General features: G+C 38.2%; 1 protein-coding gene across 1 annotated transcript; it reads left to right on the top strand.

Annotated features, from left to right (window-relative positions):
- Positions 1-10,771: 10,771 nt before the first annotated feature.
- On the top strand, positions 10,772-16,892 carry LOC134669689 (cytochrome P450 6B2-like). Its single transcript, XM_063527365.1, has 2 exons — positions 10,772-12,193; positions 14,969-16,892. The coding sequence occupies exons 1-2, from the start codon at positions 10,831-10,833 to the stop codon at positions 15,136-15,138; spliced, it is 1,533 nt and encodes a 510-aa protein (XP_063383435.1). The 5' UTR covers positions 10,772-10,830; the 3' UTR covers positions 15,139-16,892.
- The last annotated feature ends 1,329 nt before the right edge of the window (positions 16,893-18,221 follow it).

Raw genomic sequence — 18,221 nt, 5'->3', positions numbered from 1 at the left:
GTAAAACAAATAACTATTTATTCACCTATATTTTAGTAGGTACAGACAATAAGCCTTATATTAAATGTATGTATTTTTCTTCATGTTTAATTACAGTGAAATAAATATGTCTAAAACTGAGTATGATTCGATTTATTTTCTTTCAATTAGGCAACGGAATCGATGGTAAAAAATATCAGGTCCTACTTGTATTATTAGAACATATTATAACCTATATAATTACGTCGGTGCGAATAAAAAAATCGCTATGTGTTTTTTTCCAATTTTTTGATTTTGGCATATTTGAATTCCTTTTTAAATTTCCCGCGACCCACATAAATATTATTGTTATATCTTAATTAGTTTTGAAAATAAAACTTCCGCTATGTGAACACAGAACAACATTTGTACAAAAAAATAACAGAACAGGAACAAAAAAATAGCTATGTGATTTTATAGCACATAACGATATTAAATGCCTTGTTTTCCGTCGAGGGTGATGGCGATAATCTTGCACTTGATTTATTATTGTAGAATTAATTACCCGACATAGACCCTAAAATCCGCTATGTATCATCTCTCGTACTATGTTACTTTGGCAACAAATCGCTATGTGTACAAACTTCACACATGACGATTTTAATGAACCAAATTTAAGCCGCTATGTGTAGCAAAATTTGGTTAAAATAATAATTTTGTAAAAAAATTACAACAAAGACTGTTTATTTTCATCTCGAGTATCATGTAAAAATCATTGATCTATCAGAAAAAAAATACAGGTGCAACAATTATATTACAAACAGGAAAATACACAGTTATTTGTGTCTCCTGAAAAGTACTTAGCTTAAAAATACATGGCGATTTATTTATTCGCACCGACGTTTATAGGTACAAAAGTAAATAGCCTGACATAGTTAGCTGGCTGTAAGCACTTCAATCGTTCATTTATGTTGTTGGTGTTTTGTAAATAAATTAAAATTGTAGTAGAGACATATATTGTAAATTAATAGGACCCGCCAAAAAAGAAAAAAATATTTTATGACTAACGTAGCAATTCAAAATACATATTATTATATTCAATGTCGTTTATCTGAGTATATAAATAATAACAAAGAAAGATTATTTCTGAATGTATTAGACGTTAAGTCATTTTAATGAATTGGAGCATAGTTACCCAGCGGGGAGCAAAGTAACACCATTGTACGGTACTGTTTCTATAGGTACTTTCTATTCTTATCTCAAGTTCACGGATGTGTCAGTGGGAAGATAATGAAACGGCCAAGACTGCTTGTGTTTAAAAGAGTTAGAGCTTGAAGAGTTTAGAGCTTGCAAAGTTCGGTCTTAGAGAGTTAAAGGCTTGTTAACTACAAGACCAGGAGGCGTATTCTGATCTAGGATTTGAAGAGGATTTTTAAGGAGGATTTGATCTGGATTTGTTACGGATTATACTATGATATTATGGATATGACCTGTCAGTTTTAATTTTGACACGTTTCTAGTTGAAAAAATGACTAAAGTCCGACCAAGAAACGTCTGCAGCGGATTTGATAGCCCACCATAGACCTGTATAATAGGGATAAGACATATTGTTCTATACGTACAATTGCTTATACAAATAGCACCCATTTTGACGGCACACACATAAATATCTATCTATCTCGTTTTTAGTCAGCACTGTAACCTACAGCAAAAAAGGATGACAGCATTTCAGTACGTACATAAAGTGGTTCACGAAAACACGTAAATACTTAATGCGGCCGAAAATCCGCCATGTTTAGCGCCCCAAATGTCATTGTCAGTTAGTTTTTTTTATGTAATTCGACATTACACATCTTACTGAATCAAAGTATCTTTTCACATAACAATATAGGTTGTATTCGGGTAATACCGAATGTCGGATAGTTCCGAAATTCAGATTTAAATCACCTTTAATTCCATCATAATAAAAGTCTCCTTTCGGAATTATCCGACAGTTTTCGACATTCGGAATTACCCGAGTAAACCTCATAAAGAATATTTACTTACTTACTTCCTACTAAAATATAAACTCCACAAATAATTCATACTTAGTATTTTAAATAAAATGAGCCGTTCAAAAGTTATCGATGTATCGATAAAACCTAGTAACAGTAAAAATCTTTTGGGCAGCACTAAAACCGCCATGTTTAGCGCCCGGATGACGTCACAGTGGCACGCATTTTTCGTTGACGTTTCACTTCCATAGCTTTCCTATTTCAGTGTAGCCCAGGCAGTGCAAGTGTCATTTATACGTCATAATTTCATAGAAGAATAACACGTGCACTGCGTGGGCTATCAATGCCGCTGCAGACTTTTCTTGGACTGACTCTACAGATCATAATAGCCATAGCAAATCTAGGTAAAATTCATAACCTGTTATTATCATAATACGCTTCCTGGGTCTGAAACTGATTTGACAATTTGTCATGGGTTTGATACGTATCCTAAATATCGCTCACGCTGATTGATGCATGCGAAATGAAGTGAAAGTCGTGCACAAGATGCGTGCGCATTACCAAGACCATCATCAGTGTTGAATCAAAACTAATTAAAAACCGTTACAAATTGATACATTTGAATCGACCCCCATAACTTTTTCAGAGCTCGTTACACGCTCGAGCGTGTGTGTTTGCGTTTCACGCTTGTCAGTCTTGGATGTAGTTAAGTACTTTATTTTTAAATATTTTGGTGGGGTAAGGGATTATAAGTTGCGCGATATAACAATACATAGGGGTTGCATAATATATAATGTTATTCGTCTGCCATAATTCACCAAATCTGTGTAGGTGGATAGTTGTTACTGTGTGATAGTTATTCGACATCAAATATTCGGACCGAAACGTATAATATTTTTTGAAAGCTAATAAATGGAGCAACTAAGTTATTAAACAATGTTATTATTTTTTCAAACAAAACAATAAATATCTATTATATTTCAAAAACACAAATTTAACAAATTTCTTTTTAATAGAAAATTGTACCTATAAGTGTTTCCAAAACTGACACAATATTCATAAAATTGTACCAAGGATTAGGGGGAGATACTCCATTCATTTTACTGTCCACTCATATACTTTCCGCTGAATATAAATAATTTATAAATTATATACCTACCTATAATAGTAAATTATTTATTACGTGTATGTGCATATTGTGCATATAATTATCTATTATTACATATAATTATCTAAAAATATTGAATTAGAATTAAATAAATAAAACATCATCATCATCATCAGCCTACTCTCGTCCACTGCTGGAATTGTCAAATCAGATAAATAAAACATAGGTTATTTTAATTTAATGTTTTGTAAAATCATATCTTTGCTGGGCCAACAAGCGCCAAGGATTTTTTTACGTTGGTTGAATAATAGGAATATGTAACTTTGCTTTACTGATGTCATCAGGCGTGGCATGTTGTTTATCGTATTTTAATATTATTATTTTCTTTATTCATCTTTCGTCTTAAGTTAGGTTAATTATAATATGAATATAAAAGTAAAATATAAAAACACTTACAAAACAATAAAAAAAATTATAAACACATTATAAAAAACCTAACCTAGGGTGCCGCCGGCAGCGGGGCAGGGCCCAAGCTGCCGGTGGTCAGGGCCGCAGACTGAGGAATCGACGTACTATACGCGCCGTGTCCAAAATTACCGCCTTCTGCATCTGACCCTTGATCCAACCACCTAGCGAGAGTCTCTCTAGGTGTTGGTCGAGACTCTTCGCTATGAGACCGTTCGCTGACACGACTATAGGAACAATGATCGTCGAGTCAACATCCCACATGGCGGTTATGTCGTGAGCTAAGTAAGTCTAGGTACTTGCTGGACTTGTCCTTCTCGGCCTTCACGAGATTCTCATCATGGGGGATGGTGACGTCGACGAGCACGGCCCGGCGCTGCGATCGATCTATCAGCACGATGTCAGGCTTATTGGCTACAATAGTCCTGTCAGTGATGATAGATCGATCCCAATAGAGCGTGGCACGACCATTTTCGAGAACTGGCGCAGGTGACGAGTGCTTGTAGTACGGCACTTCACGGTCCACAAGGCCGGAGGTTAGGTTAAGCATGTATTTCAACACCAAATAAACCATTTCTATTTCTATATCATTATTATTTTTATGTTTAGGTACCATCGCCCACATTGTTAACTATCCGGTGGACCTTATCAAATCAAAATCAAATCAAATATCATTTATTATCAGGCAACTAAGGCCCATAGATACATACCTTACAAACTAACATACATACAATAGAAAAATCTTACAAGCTAAAAAATTATTTAATAATTAATTATTTATTTAATTATTTTATTTTATTATGCCTTTTGTAATAAAGTCCACCGATATACAGTTAAGAGTGTTACTGTTTGTACTCCCCCAAAACGAATGTCAAAATCAGTGGCAATCGAGTTGCACTCTGAATGTAAGTAACCTTTGCTAGTAGGACTTACAATGTACTGTAACAAAATATGGGAAGAACAGAGTCAAATGCTTGGCTAGCCTTAACTAGCAGCAATCTTAAGAATATTCTCAAATGCTCGTTACTGCCTTTCACGTTAACTTTCACGTTATCAATTAAACTCGAATCACTTTTAAATAAATAGACTTTGCTTGGCCTGTCCGATTTCTAAGATCAAGTTCGCCATACATTTAATGTGGCGTACTTGATCTTAGAAAAGCGGACAGATTATACCTGCTAATGTAACTCTCGAATGATTGAAGTGTAAATTTCATAACGCAATTATCCCGTCTGACTACCTACTACTACATACACATTTGGAATTTCTTAATCAATTACTTATGATGTGTGACGTAGTCCGGATGGGTCAAATGGGTCCGGACGACCGAGCAGACTGGAGGGCGTTCTCTGGAGTACCAAACGGCCGAGAACCGTCTGGATGTCCTTGGTACCGCTGAAGAGACGAAGTGCAAACAGATCTTAGGGAGCTCGGCGCCCGTCCATCTAACTTACGACCCAATACTAGATTAGCCCGCCCTAACTCCAACATGAAAATGATCCACTCTGGTCCGTTTGCCATGTGTGTCAATATATTCAACAAAATTCCTAAGACAATACAGGTGGAAACAAATATACATAAATTTAAATTACAATTAAAGCGTTTTTTAATTAGTGAAGCATATTATTGTATACAGGATTTTTAAGTGAGAATTAGATGTTTTAGTTATTTAGAAATACCTACTCCTAATATAAATTGTTTTGGTAGTTTATGTTGCTATACCCTTGCAGGGTTCATGTTGAGACTGTATTTATATTATAAGATCCTCTGTACACATGAAACGCAATAAAATATATGAGTATGAGTCGACAGGCTGAGTAGACCATGTGCCAATCGTTAACGCTCTGTGCGAACGAAACGCAACTGTCTCTCTCCCACTAATCTGGAAGAGTGATAGAGAGAGATAACTACGCTACGCTATGGAGCGTGAATGATTGGCATCTTGTCTACGTATCCTGGACAGAAACGGCTTTATATATAAAAAAACTGGTCAAGTGCGAGTTCGGACTCGCGTTTCAAGGGTTCCGTACATCACACAATTTTTTTTTGTACATCAAACGTGACGTGAGTGAAACGTCTTGAAAAACCCGAATGGGTCAATCAAAAACCAGATGTAACATGAAGTTTTCTGGCGTGGTGGCTTATATTATCTCTGCAACTATGCAAAGTAGCTTAGATAGGAAGATTAAATGCCGAACAGTAGTACAAGGTGTCCAAATGCGAAGACTGAAGACCGAGCTCCGCCTAGGGCTGATAGCTCGGAGCGTCCGACGAGTCACGCTTCCTACAACTTCCGCAAGTGTTTTAAAAGGCCGAAGAGAGATAATACCTACAGGGTGGCCAAAAAATAAGTGCATTCCCGTAGCCGGGGAGGTTTTCGGATTATACTGAGCTTTACAACTTTTACTATGGGACCCCAACCCCGAAATCGCGAAAAAAAATGTATCCTCCCGTAGAAAACGGACCAGCCAAAATGTATGAAACAGCCAAATTTCGGGGTTCGGTCCACGTTGGCAACGGGAATACACTTAGTTAATTTTTGGCCACCCTGTTTAGTGCTTTTTAAAACACGTAACAATAGTAACCTAATCAATCAGTACTACACTTGTACCAATGCGGCTGTGTGCCAGATACAGCCTATAGTCACACCAATAAAAGTCTGCAGCGGATATGATAGCCCACGCAGTGTAAGTGTTATTAATACGTCATAATTTCATAGAAGTTTGACGTTTAATATGACACTTGCACTGCGTGGGCTATCAAAATCGCTGCAGACTTTTTACGGTCTAACTATAGTCGTATTTTTTGTCGTCATTCCGACTCATGCTTGAAGTTAGCTTCAAGCGTGAGTCGGAATGGCACACCTCTTCGGGACCCTTCGGGCCTTCGGCCTTATGCAGATATCGGCCTAGGGCCTTCGCAAATAGCTGTCTACATCACGTTTCACTTAAACAATTGCGGCTGTGTCCCTAAAAAACCTAAACCGCATTTTTGTTCTTAAATCCGACTCACGCTTGACTGTAGATTTCTAACAGGTTTTCCTGTCATCGTTAGGTAAAGGACTATTATGAGTAATTTTTTCAGAATTTTAGACCCTATAGTTTCGGAGATAGAGGGGGGGAATGGTCATTTTTTGTCTTATCTCTTGAATAACTTCTAAATTTTTTATTGTAAATTTATAAAAAAAATATATTTGAGATTCTCACAATGAGCTCTTTCGTTTGATATGTAACACGACATAGTTTGCAAAACTTTGTTTTTAAATTTTATCTTTTACCCCCCAAAAGTAGCCCTTATGTTTAAAATTCATTTGTTGACGTTACATATTCGTCTTTGGGTCACAGACTTACATATGTGTACCAAATTTCAACTTAATTGGTCCAGTAGTTTCGGAGCAAATTGGCTGTGACAGACGGGCGGACAGACAGACGCACGAGTGATCCTATAAGGGTTCCGTTTTTTCCTTTTGAGGTACGGAACCCTAAAAAAGTCCGAATTACAATAAAACTACTAGTGTCACCGTAATTATGCTCTTTTCACACGAAACAAGCGATTCACAATTTAATATAATGATCCAAATTGCCTCGATATACCTCAAACGAACTTTTTCAACGACTATCTAATTTCCGTACCTAAAGGATGAAACGGGACTCTATTATTAAAACTCGACCGTCCGTCTTCTGTTTGTCTGTTCGTCTGTCTGTCACCAGGCTGTATCTCAAGAACCGTGATAGTTAGACAGTTGAAATATCCACAGATGATGTATTTCTGTTGCCGCAATAACAACAAATACTAAAAGGTACGGAACCCTCGGTGGGCGAGTCCGACTCGCACTTGTCCGGTTTTTTTATTGGTCTTTGTCCCCTTGTTCTTAAAGTCCCTAACTAACAAATGATTCAAGTGTAAAGTCCCCGAGTTACCTAATTGGCCCGTCTGACTGCTATTTGGAATCTGTCGTCAAAATATACCCGATCATCGTGACAATGAACCTTTCCTTTTGTTTCAAAAAGGTCTGAAGTACAATAGAAACAGAGTAGTTTAAGTTTATCAACACTAGGTACTCACGTTTTTCAAATCGGACATTAGGTAGGTACTGTAACGTGCGCAATTATGAGGGGAAGCTCGTTATTGAAACACGTTCAAACACACATTTTATTTTGTAATATGTCTGTGATACACTGAAGTTTTATTTTAAAAACAGACTAATTTAAAAAAAATGCTTAAAATAATCGAACGACTCATAACAATATAGTGACCCAAAGCTTCGATATATACTTAATCTAAACAAACTTTCACATAATCAATCAAACTTGCATTACTACTAATGTTATTCTCAAATTGAAACCTGATCTATACGGATATGATGGAAGAGCGGGGTCTTCTCTTACTAGAAGACTCCAACCTTTACAACTGTACCCTCTTTGTTGACAATTTTTTTTTTTTATTAGCCTGTAGGAGTGTCCCACTGCTGGCCAAATTTTGTTGACAAATAAACATTTTAAATTTTTTTCATTTTCATTTTTCATGATGGTTGTTTTTGTCTACGTGACAGCGTGAGATATGGCTGACGTAGCCGATCTTTAAGGTGAACCCCGCGCTCAAATTAGTCAAGGCTTATATAACAAGAATTAGTCAAGTGTAAAGTCCAATAGATAATAATTGTCGTCTCAGACTACTATATTTGGAATTTCTTACCTAGTCATCGTGACAAACAATCTTAGGTACGTTTAATTTGAAAAAGGTCCGAAGTATGATACAGGCATAGTAGTTTAGGACGTTTCAGGAAATAAGGCAGTTTTTTGCAAGTTATTATTATTATATCTGCTTTTAGGTGCGATATGTTTTTATGAATTATTTTTACTGTACAGTCGCCATCAGATATATCGGAGTGGCCAAGGTGTTCACAAATATCTGAACACACCTCTATTGACAGGGCGTTAGAGCGCGTGTTCAGATATTGTGAACACCTTGGCCGCTCCGATATATCTGATGGCGACTGTACAATAAATGGAGACACAATACCACAAACTGATATGTCACGTGTTTGATATATCACTATACAGTGTGGAAAGATAAGTCGGGCCCTGGAGGGAAACTACCTTAAATCCTTAAGCTGGCTCATTTTACTTAAAGGAGACATTCCTTTATTTTTAAAAAGAAACAAAACTGCATTCAAAGATTTTCTAAAACTCGCTTTCTTCGCCCGGGACTCGAACCAACTAAAAATTCCAAAAAATAAAAACTCGAATATTTTGAGTTTTATTCACCAGTACTAGAGTTCACTTTTATTAACGATTACATCAAGATGTAGCTTTATTTATATTGGAGTGATATAAAGTGTGAGATCCTCGTATTTCAGCCCGTACAAGATTAGAACATTGAGTTTTATTGCTTAATATAAAAGTCCAGTTTTAAATAATTGACCTGATTATGATACGTTATAACTAAAGTTCTTTGGTGAATAACATTGCCCGTCGCACATGACGTCAGCGCGTTACGCGTTACGCGCTGTCTCGAGTTTATCATTTTTTCTCTACCTCAAAAAGTGCTCAGCGCCGCTAAAGAAGTTTTTACTTCAAAAATTGTAGTAGTGTATGTGGAAAGAGACTCCTCTCTATAATATATTGGACTCCACACATTTCTCGAATCTTCTAGTCTTCTGTTTCCGCACAGACCCTTTAAATTAACAGCCAATGCTAGCACCATTACTTTGGGATATGCTCATTAAATTTATGTCAGTGCTGTTCGCAACAAAAAGACAAAGTTCACATTAAAACAAGTCTCTGGTATTTTTAGGGTTATATCTGTCTGTCTGTCTGTCCGTCCGTATGTCACAGCCACTTTTTTCCGAAACTATAAGAACTATACTGTTAAAACTTGGTAGGTAAGAAGATGTATTCTGTGAACCGCATTAAGATTTTCACACAAAAATTAAAAAAAAGACAATAAATTTTGGGGGTCCCCCATACTTAGAACTGAAGCTTAAAAATTTAGATAGATAGGATAGGTCTTCAAAAATGATATTATCATTTTTTTATAAACTGAATAGTTTGCGCGACAGACACTTCCAAAGTGGTAAAATGTGTCCCCCACTCTGTAACTTCTAAAATAAGAGAATGATAAAACTAAAAAAAATATATGATATACATTACCACGCAAACTTCGACTGAAAATTGGTTTGAAGTAGTTTGAACGAGATCTAGTAAGTAGTTTTTTTTAATTGTCATATATCGTAAACCGCAATTTTATTATGTTACTTGCTGCTACGGAACCCTTCATGGGCGAGTCCGACTCGCACTTGGCCGTTTTTTATTTGGTTTTTCGATAAGAGTTTATAATTTTGTGGTTATAAAGAATGTAAACATGCCAGTAAGTTTAAAAATTAAAGGATAAAGGACAACTCACGTTAGAACGGGCCGTGTCCGGGCCGAACCTTCCGGAGCTTACTTTTCTGTGAAATGACAGGCGATCACGTGATGCTTTCCATAGAAAACGATGCGCCGGAAGCTCCGGCCCGGACACGACCCGGTCTAACATGAGTCATCCTTAAATTATCATAAGTACGAGTATCACCCCTACCAGTGAGAAATCACTGATATGCTTACCTATCAATAAAATAATTTTAAAATTTAAGGATAATTCCACAAATACAATTTAAAAACCGGGCAAGTGCGAGTCGAACTCGCGCACGAAGGGTTCCGTACCATAATGCAAAAAAAGGCAAAAAAAAACGGTCACCCATCCAAGTACTGACCCCGTCCGACGTTGTTTAACTTCGGTCAAAAATCACGTTTGTTGTATGGGAGCCCCACTTAAATCTTTATTTTATTCTGTTTTTAGTATTTGTTGTTATAGCGGCAACAGAAATACATCATCTGTGAAAATTTCAACTGTCTAGCTATCACAGTTCGTGAGATACAGCCTGGTGACAAACGGACGGACGGACGGACGGACAGCAGAGTCTTAGTAATAGGGTCCCGTTTTACCCTTTGGGTACGGAACCCTAAAAATTATCTATGTAGCTAATATACATATATAGCTAATTTATAAATTGTATATGTGGATTAAGAAAACTGTCAACATAATACAAAACCATCACCACCAGTTGTTACCATGACGCATTGTCTATAAATAGATGAGTATATTTGACACAATTAAGTACGTGCTAGTTGTAGTGATAATAGCGGTAGGTAACAACATGAGGCCGACTACGTATTATACAACCGGTTATTATTATAAGTAGGTACCAAAACATCCTGCCTCGTATTAGTCTCACTCGAATTGCGCACTCGCTCGGTCCACGCAATGATCACGATCGCTGTAGTTCTCATAGTGCTCGTTGTGCTATACTTTTATAATGTCAGAACATTTGACTACTGGGAAAAACGAGGTGTTAAACAAGACAAACCAGTGCTACTCTTTGGCAACAACGCCGACAACTATTTTATGCGTAAAAGCGTTACCGAAAAAGCTGTCGAAATGTATTGGAAATATCCTAATGAGAGAATCGTCGGCTTCTTTAGATCCACTAGGCCAGAGCTCGTAATAAGGGATCCAGAGATTGTGAAGCGTTTGTTGGTTAGCGATTTTTATCACTTTTATCCGCGCGGTCTTACCCCTAATAGGAAATATATTGAGCCAATTATGCGGAACCTGTTTTTTGCGGATGGAGATCTGTGGCGCTTGTTGAGGCAGCGCATGACGCCGGCGTTCACGAGCGGCAAGCTGAAGGCGATGTTCCCGTTGATCGTGGAGCGAGCAGAGCGGCTGCAGGAGCGCGCACTCGCTACCGCCGCTGGTGCCCGCACCATTGACGCCCGTGACCTCATGGCTCGATACACTACTGACTTCATTGGCGCCTGCGGCTTTGGTATCGATGCTGACTCGCTCAACGAAGAAGATTCGGCTTTTCGAAAACTAGGCGCTAGCATCTTTAAAATCGATGCCAAGCGTTTTATTATTTCGATGTTAAAACAAATGATGCCCAGACTGTTCTACCCTTTAAGACCAATGGGTCAGATAGAAAAAGACATAAAAGGACTGGTAGGTGCAATTTTAAAGGAAAGAAAATATGAACCATCAAGCAGGCATGACTTTATCGATCTTCTGATAGAAAGTAAGAATAAAGGGTTAATGACAGGGGAATCGATAGAACATATGAAACCTGACGGTACCCCAGAGATTGCTAGTCTAGAAATGGATGAAGAGTTGATGGCTGCTCAAGTATTTATATTCTTCGCTGCTGGCTTTGAGACGTCGTCTTCGGCTACAAGTTTTACTTTACACCAATTGGCTTATAACCCTGATGTACAGAAAAAAGTACAAGAGGAAATTGACAGGGTTCTTGCTGAGCACAATAACAAGCTCAGTTACGAAGCTGTGAAAGAAATGACTTATCTAGATTGGACATTTAAAGAAGGCATGAGGATGTTTCCATCGCTTGGATTCCTAATGAGGGAGTGTTCCCGTAAATATACTATCCCTGAGACTGATATCACCATAGACGAAGGAGTTCGCATTCTAGTACCTATACAGGCTATGCATATGGACCCTCAGTACTTCGATAATCCTGAAGAGTTTCGGCCGGAGAGGTTTAGTCCAGAAGAGTTTAATTCGGTGCAGAAGAGTATCTATTTGCCGTTTGGTGTCGGTCCTCGCGCATGCATCGGTGAGTTACCTAATTAATTAATTAATTACATTTATCTACGGCCCTTATTCAGCAGGCGCGAGGCAGGCGCAGTCTCATAGCTGGCCTAATTAATTTTTGATAATAAGGGTTATCATGCCGGCCCGAGATTTTAACTGATGCCTCACTGCCTATTGTAATGTAATTGCAAGCCTAATGTGAATGCTGAGCGTTGTCTATAATTCGTTTTTGTAGGATTAGAAATAAGGTAAACAATCGTGAATATCGTGATGTGTCTTTTTATTGAAAAACACGTTTTAGATAAATAAGTCCCGGCAAATATGTAACAATTTTATTATGAATCTAATACGATCATTCATATTCTTCTGCTTTCATAAGTAATAGTTTTAAAAAGCGTTTTTCAACTAAAAGACACGTCAAGATTGCTTACCTTCTTTCTAAAAACGAACTATTAAGCAGGGGCGTAGCTAGAGGATATGGCGCCCGGGGCAGACACCAAATTCGCCCCCCCCCCCCCCCCCCCAAACGAAATGAACGTAAGGTGGCCACTGACAAGCCTTCCAACAGTCCAAATAGCGTGGCTGCAATCCAAAATCGGTCCGTGAATGTCAAAAACGTACAATGTTTAATATTGAGATGCCGTCCATTTGGATGAATCCATTGTAACGGCATCAATTTGGAAGGCTCGTCAGTGGCCTGCTTAACGAAACGAAAGGGTTATTTTTTGCTTTAATAAGTTTACTTTTAATGTAGACAAATACAGTGTAGGTACCTATGTTTTTTTAGTACATCGGTGGCCAACAAGCTTACGACCCACCTGATGGTAAGCGGTCACCGCATCCTATGGACGTCTACACTCCAGGGGTGTTACATGCGCGTTGCCGACCGTTTTAAAACTTATAAACTTCTTTTTTGGAAATCTCTATTCATAGGTACAGCGCGGCTTTGGACTGATTTGAAGGACCCAAGGTGGCATCCAGGTGCTCCTGTCCAAAGTTGACAGCAGTACTCAATATATGGGATCAGTCTACCCCAGAGTAAAGTATGGCGGTGGCCTCCCTTTATTGAGCACACCGAGTTTTTTTTGATACGAGCGCAGCCTACCCAGCAAGGTGGCTACGAAATTATTGGACGTCACTAATGGATATGTCAACACCGATCGAGGCTCCCAATTAGGGTTTGCACGACGGATCTGAAATGTATGAGAAGATCCGTGGATCCGGATAATTTCATACATTTCGGATCCGGATTGCAAACCTTACTCCCAATACTCCCTGACATGGGAAGGGTTGTGCCTTGAAAAATGAGGTTTTCTTAGCGGTAAACGCGCAAACTTGAGTCATGGTAGGATTGAATCGGATTAAATTGTCCTGATCCCACACCGAAACTCTGGATAGAATGCCTCGATACCTGACACAGTTATTTCTACTATTATTTTATGGGGTCACTTCCCCATCGCTATTTCAGTTCAGCCCAGTTCAGTTATCAGTGCAAATACCACGAACAATTATTAGAAGGCAGAAAAGCAAAGCAAAGCTTCACCCCAGAATTTCTTAACAAAAGTTATAAGACTCGAAAACTACGAAAAATCGGCTAACATCTGGTACATGGGGTATATTCTGATAACCCACGACGAAGATTCTAAAAAAAAATATGGGCGTCAAGGTTTGGACCAGCCTGTAGGTATACAGGGTGGCTAAAAAATAACTGCATTTTCGTTGCCAGGCAGGTTTTTGGATTATACTGAGCAACTTTTACTATTAGTCCAACCCCTAAGTCGCGAAAAAAAATTTGGCTGTTTCCTACATTTTGGCTGGTCCATTTTCTATGGGAGGGTAAACTTTTTTTTCGCGATTTCGGGGTTACTCCCTTAGTAAAAGTTGCTCAGTCCCAAAACCCAAAACCTCCCTGGCAACGGGAATTTAGTTATTTTTTAGCCATCCTTGTATAGTACTGTCGTCCGCATATCGATGAATGTCGTCGATAGACAACATGTCACAGATATGCAGCAGCTATTGAAGCAGCCGGCCTAGCCAAGGTTACAATCGCTATCGCTTCGATAACGAAAAGCATTATGTCTCTCTATCACTCTTCCTTATTAGTGTGACAGTGACAGTTGCGTTTCGATCGCTACAGAGCGTAAGCGATTGGCATCTTGGATACGCGGCCAGGTTCCGTCTACTACGGCTCATATGCGCCTGCCGGACAAAGGGCTAGCGATCCATTTGCATAGGTAGTCTCTTGGAGAGTCCATAAGATGGTAACTTCGACAGGAGACCCCTAACGGAAAAGACGCGCTAACACGGGACACAACTCTGAAGCACTCGGCCCGCTCGCCTTATAAAACGAAAGCATAGCAACTCCCGCCTTGATGGAAGTTTCTTGCATAGAGTATTCGCACTGCGGGATGGTGGGCGGTAGGGCGCTACCGTCGTCTGTCAAGGTCGAGTTCGAGGCAAAAAGAGTAAGAGTAAAAGATCGGCTTTCTCTTTTGCGCTGTGGGCCAGAATACCATCCGCATTTCACACTTCACAGTGGTGGTAAATATGACTGACAAAAGTTTCCCTGCTGCCTTTTAGCAAGGCGGAGAGGTACAGGTCTTTTGCTCATTTTGGCGCCCCCCCTTGGACGGCGCCCGGGGCACGTGCCCCCTCCAACCCCCCCCTAGTTACGCCTCTGCTATTAAGTGAGTAATTTTCTGTGTAAACATTTACTGCCGTTTTACCCATCAGCTAGGAAAACAAACTGTTCTTCTTTAGTTATTCTTTAATATTAATTAATTTTACGTATTTTCAGGTGAGAGGCTGGGCTTGATGCAGTCTTTGGCGGGGCTGGCGGCCATCCTCTCCAAGTTTACTGTATCACCGGCACCAGAGACCGTGCGGAGGCCTAAAGTGGAACCCAAGTCGGGCGTCGTGCAGAGTATAAAAGGAGGCCTGCCTTTAATGTTCAAGGAGAGAAAGTAAACCGAACAGGTCTGCATAAATCTAAGCTGTAATACTCTAAGATTACAGCTCAAATTCAAACTATTAGCAATTCGTAAAGAATATGGTAAACTTGCGTTCAAAAATCAACCCCGTTTCTCAAAAATCGATGACCAATGTTTCCCCGCGTTTCAAAATAACCCCAGTTCACCGGTAGGTACTCACGAGTTGTTAGTCAGTAATTCTAGCTAATCATAAATTAATAGTTGTAGCTTTAATTGTATCGATAAATTATGATAAGACTTTATTAGATATTAATCGTAAGTACCTACATGAGTGTTTTAATGCAACTATTCATCTTTTTGCTGTGGATGGTCATCTTAAGAAATACTAGCAAAAATAACCTAGATATCCCATTCATTTAAATTTTAACGAATGCTTTATCGTTGACAGACGGTTTGGTATCAACCACCACTTTGTTAGCTAAATAGATTTTATTAGTACTTAGGTCATACTGAATGTTCCTATAATTTCATAAATTGTAGTAGATAGCTATAATTTTCATTTATAATTAGTTTTCTTAACTGATTCTGACAATGCTTAATTAATGAAAACTAAAATATTACTTGCGTTCTTGGGACGACCGACTGGTAGCCGTCCAGTGGGTCGGCCCAGGTATCGCTGGGAAGACAGTGTGGCGGCGGATCTGCTTCAGCTTCGCGTCAGTAACTGGCAGGAAGTTGCGCAGGATCGGGAAAGGTGGCACGCTCTCGTTTCGGAGGCCAAGATTCTCTTTGGATCGCTGAGCCAAAATAGTTAGTTAGTTAGTTAGTTAGTTAAAATATTACTTTGCTAATCCGCATAAAAGATAACGTGCTAGTACTAGTCAATCAGTGCTAACCCGTACTTGCGTATTTAATTACACGAAAGTTTGGGTCCTCAATTAATTTAGATGATGTTTGTGGGGAAATTCATGTTTTCTGGCGTATACGTATGCATGTAGGATTTTATTACTTTGATACCTAAAGATGTCTGAATCTGCTGATATGTGACTTTTTGTATCTTATTTTTTGCGATTTTGGGGAGTTACTGTTGAAAGACTTTCTTCTCGGTTAATATCCGTAAGATCCAACTAAATTGATAAATTGTACCATAAACAGTTGCATGAGAACCGACCTTTTGTGTTAGATAGGTAATATTCGAAGCCCGGACCGGCTGTCGATTAGCATTATGGAAACGCTCGACATACATTTTTCTAACTAACTGCTAGCATTCCTAAAATACTCATTAAAAACACCTTACTTCAATAAGTTGTTAAAAAGTTTTTTCAAACAATAGGTAAATCTTTCACAACGTCATCTCTAATAAGTGGCTCATTTTAGGAACTTACAGTATAGCCATATAAAACGGCAGCTCATAACCTGCGCTTGCGCCACCTTTCGGTCATATCTGTCGTACCTAATAGACGCGTTTTGTTAGAGAGTGAACCTTCAGTCTGTACCTAGTACTTACTATTTTTTATTCTGTCACGAAGATAACAAACAAGCTTATCTTCTCGCTGGCAGTTTCTGACTTGTTTGCCGTGAAATTTAATGATACTTATTTAATAGTATAATTGTACTGTGATAATTATGATAATGTTCAATTCTATTATTATTACATCACAAGAGAATCGAGAACATTTCTGCAAATTGTACAAACCTTCTTAGGTTTTAGGTTAAGATTATTACCTATTTTATTGTACTTATTATTGTTTTAATTATCGTCTTTAGAAATAAAGTTAATAGTTCATGTAAGTATCTTGAAGTTTTATTATGTTGCTTTTAGAGGTAGATATATACACCAATAAATAAAGCTTAATTCCAAAATTGATTTATCTAAATACTTATATCATAATGTGTATACGGCTATGGCCGAATTACATATTTTGTAGGTATACGTTTTACTAATGTAAGTAAAGTAAAATAATTCATCAATTAAATTATCGTGTGGCACGAGGATAAAACACAGGGATATAATCACGAAAAAGACCCATAAAAAGGTACTATTTTTGACATTGTTAGCCTTTGTTATGTAGGCCAATTCGACGACCTCTTGACTTGGAGTCTTCCTTCGGAATTATAGTCATTTCCGCATGATTTATTTTCATTGCATTTGCCCGTCACACAAGTACTCGGTCGTGTGCTATTTATTATACTACCTATCTGACAATGCTCATTATCTATTACAAAATTTCTTATCACGCGTCTATATCGTATGTATGTCTTTATTGTTTTCCAAGGTCTACTGAAAATATTGGACGAGTATCATATTTTTAAAATCAGAAAATGTAACAAAATATACCTAACAATAAACTGAGAACAGGTTACCCAAGTTGGTTTAGAACTCAACCCTTTTCAAGTACCTTCTTAAGCGGTAGACACTGATATTGATAACAAAAATAATATGACACAGACTGCTTAAACATGATAAGATAAGGCCGTTTACTGAAGATCTTCACGATGGAGCAACTCACGTGTATATATTACAAACATTTCTACACTTGATTAAACAAAACAATACAAATATGACAACGTATTACGTACGGTTAGCAAGTTAAGATCCAATAACATTTGTCACAATATTGTTAAACACAATAGATACCTTCATTCATATAAAGACAAGTGTCATTCTATGGAACTTGCTATGTAAACAAATCGCCATATTGAAATTGTCAAAAAAATGATGAACTTATTAGTGACTCTTGTCATTTTACATTACAGTTAGCAAGTTCCATAGCATGACACTGTATGTAGTTGTAACCCTAAGATTACAACTACAGTGTCATGGCCATGTAGCGCAATACTGCAACAGTAACGCTGGTTGTAGCCACCGTGGAGGTCAGGATCTCGACGACTCAAAAGCTTCGATGTACAGTGATTTGTTGTATTCTTCAATAGGTACTGGTTTACAGGAGTTTTCTTGGTGAAACGGTTAAGTGCAAAAGTGGTGGTTATTGTATGGAGGCTGATGAGAGAGCGATGTTGCATAATTTGAACAGTACACAATGGTTTTAAATATAGGTGCTTCTGATTGGCCGCGATACAAGTAGAACGCTGGTATTGGAGCTTTAGAACAAGCCTCCG

Source organism: Cydia fagiglandana, chromosome 12, assembly GCF_963556715.1.
Source record: "Cydia fagiglandana chromosome 12, ilCydFagi1.1, whole genome shotgun sequence".
Taxonomy (NCBI): Eukaryota; Metazoa; Arthropoda; class Insecta; order Lepidoptera; family Tortricidae; genus Cydia; species Cydia fagiglandana.
This window is presented reverse-complemented; position numbering and strand designations above follow the sequence as displayed.

Coding starts and splice junctions, on each gene's coding strand:
- LOC134669689 (XM_063527365.1), top strand. CDS start 10,831: ATGATCACGATCGCTGTAGTTCTCATAGTGCTCGTTGTGCTATACTTT. Junction 12,194..14,968: donor CGGTCCTCGCGCATGCATCG/GTGAGTTACCTA, acceptor ACGTATTTTCAG/GTGAGAGGCTGGGCTTGATG.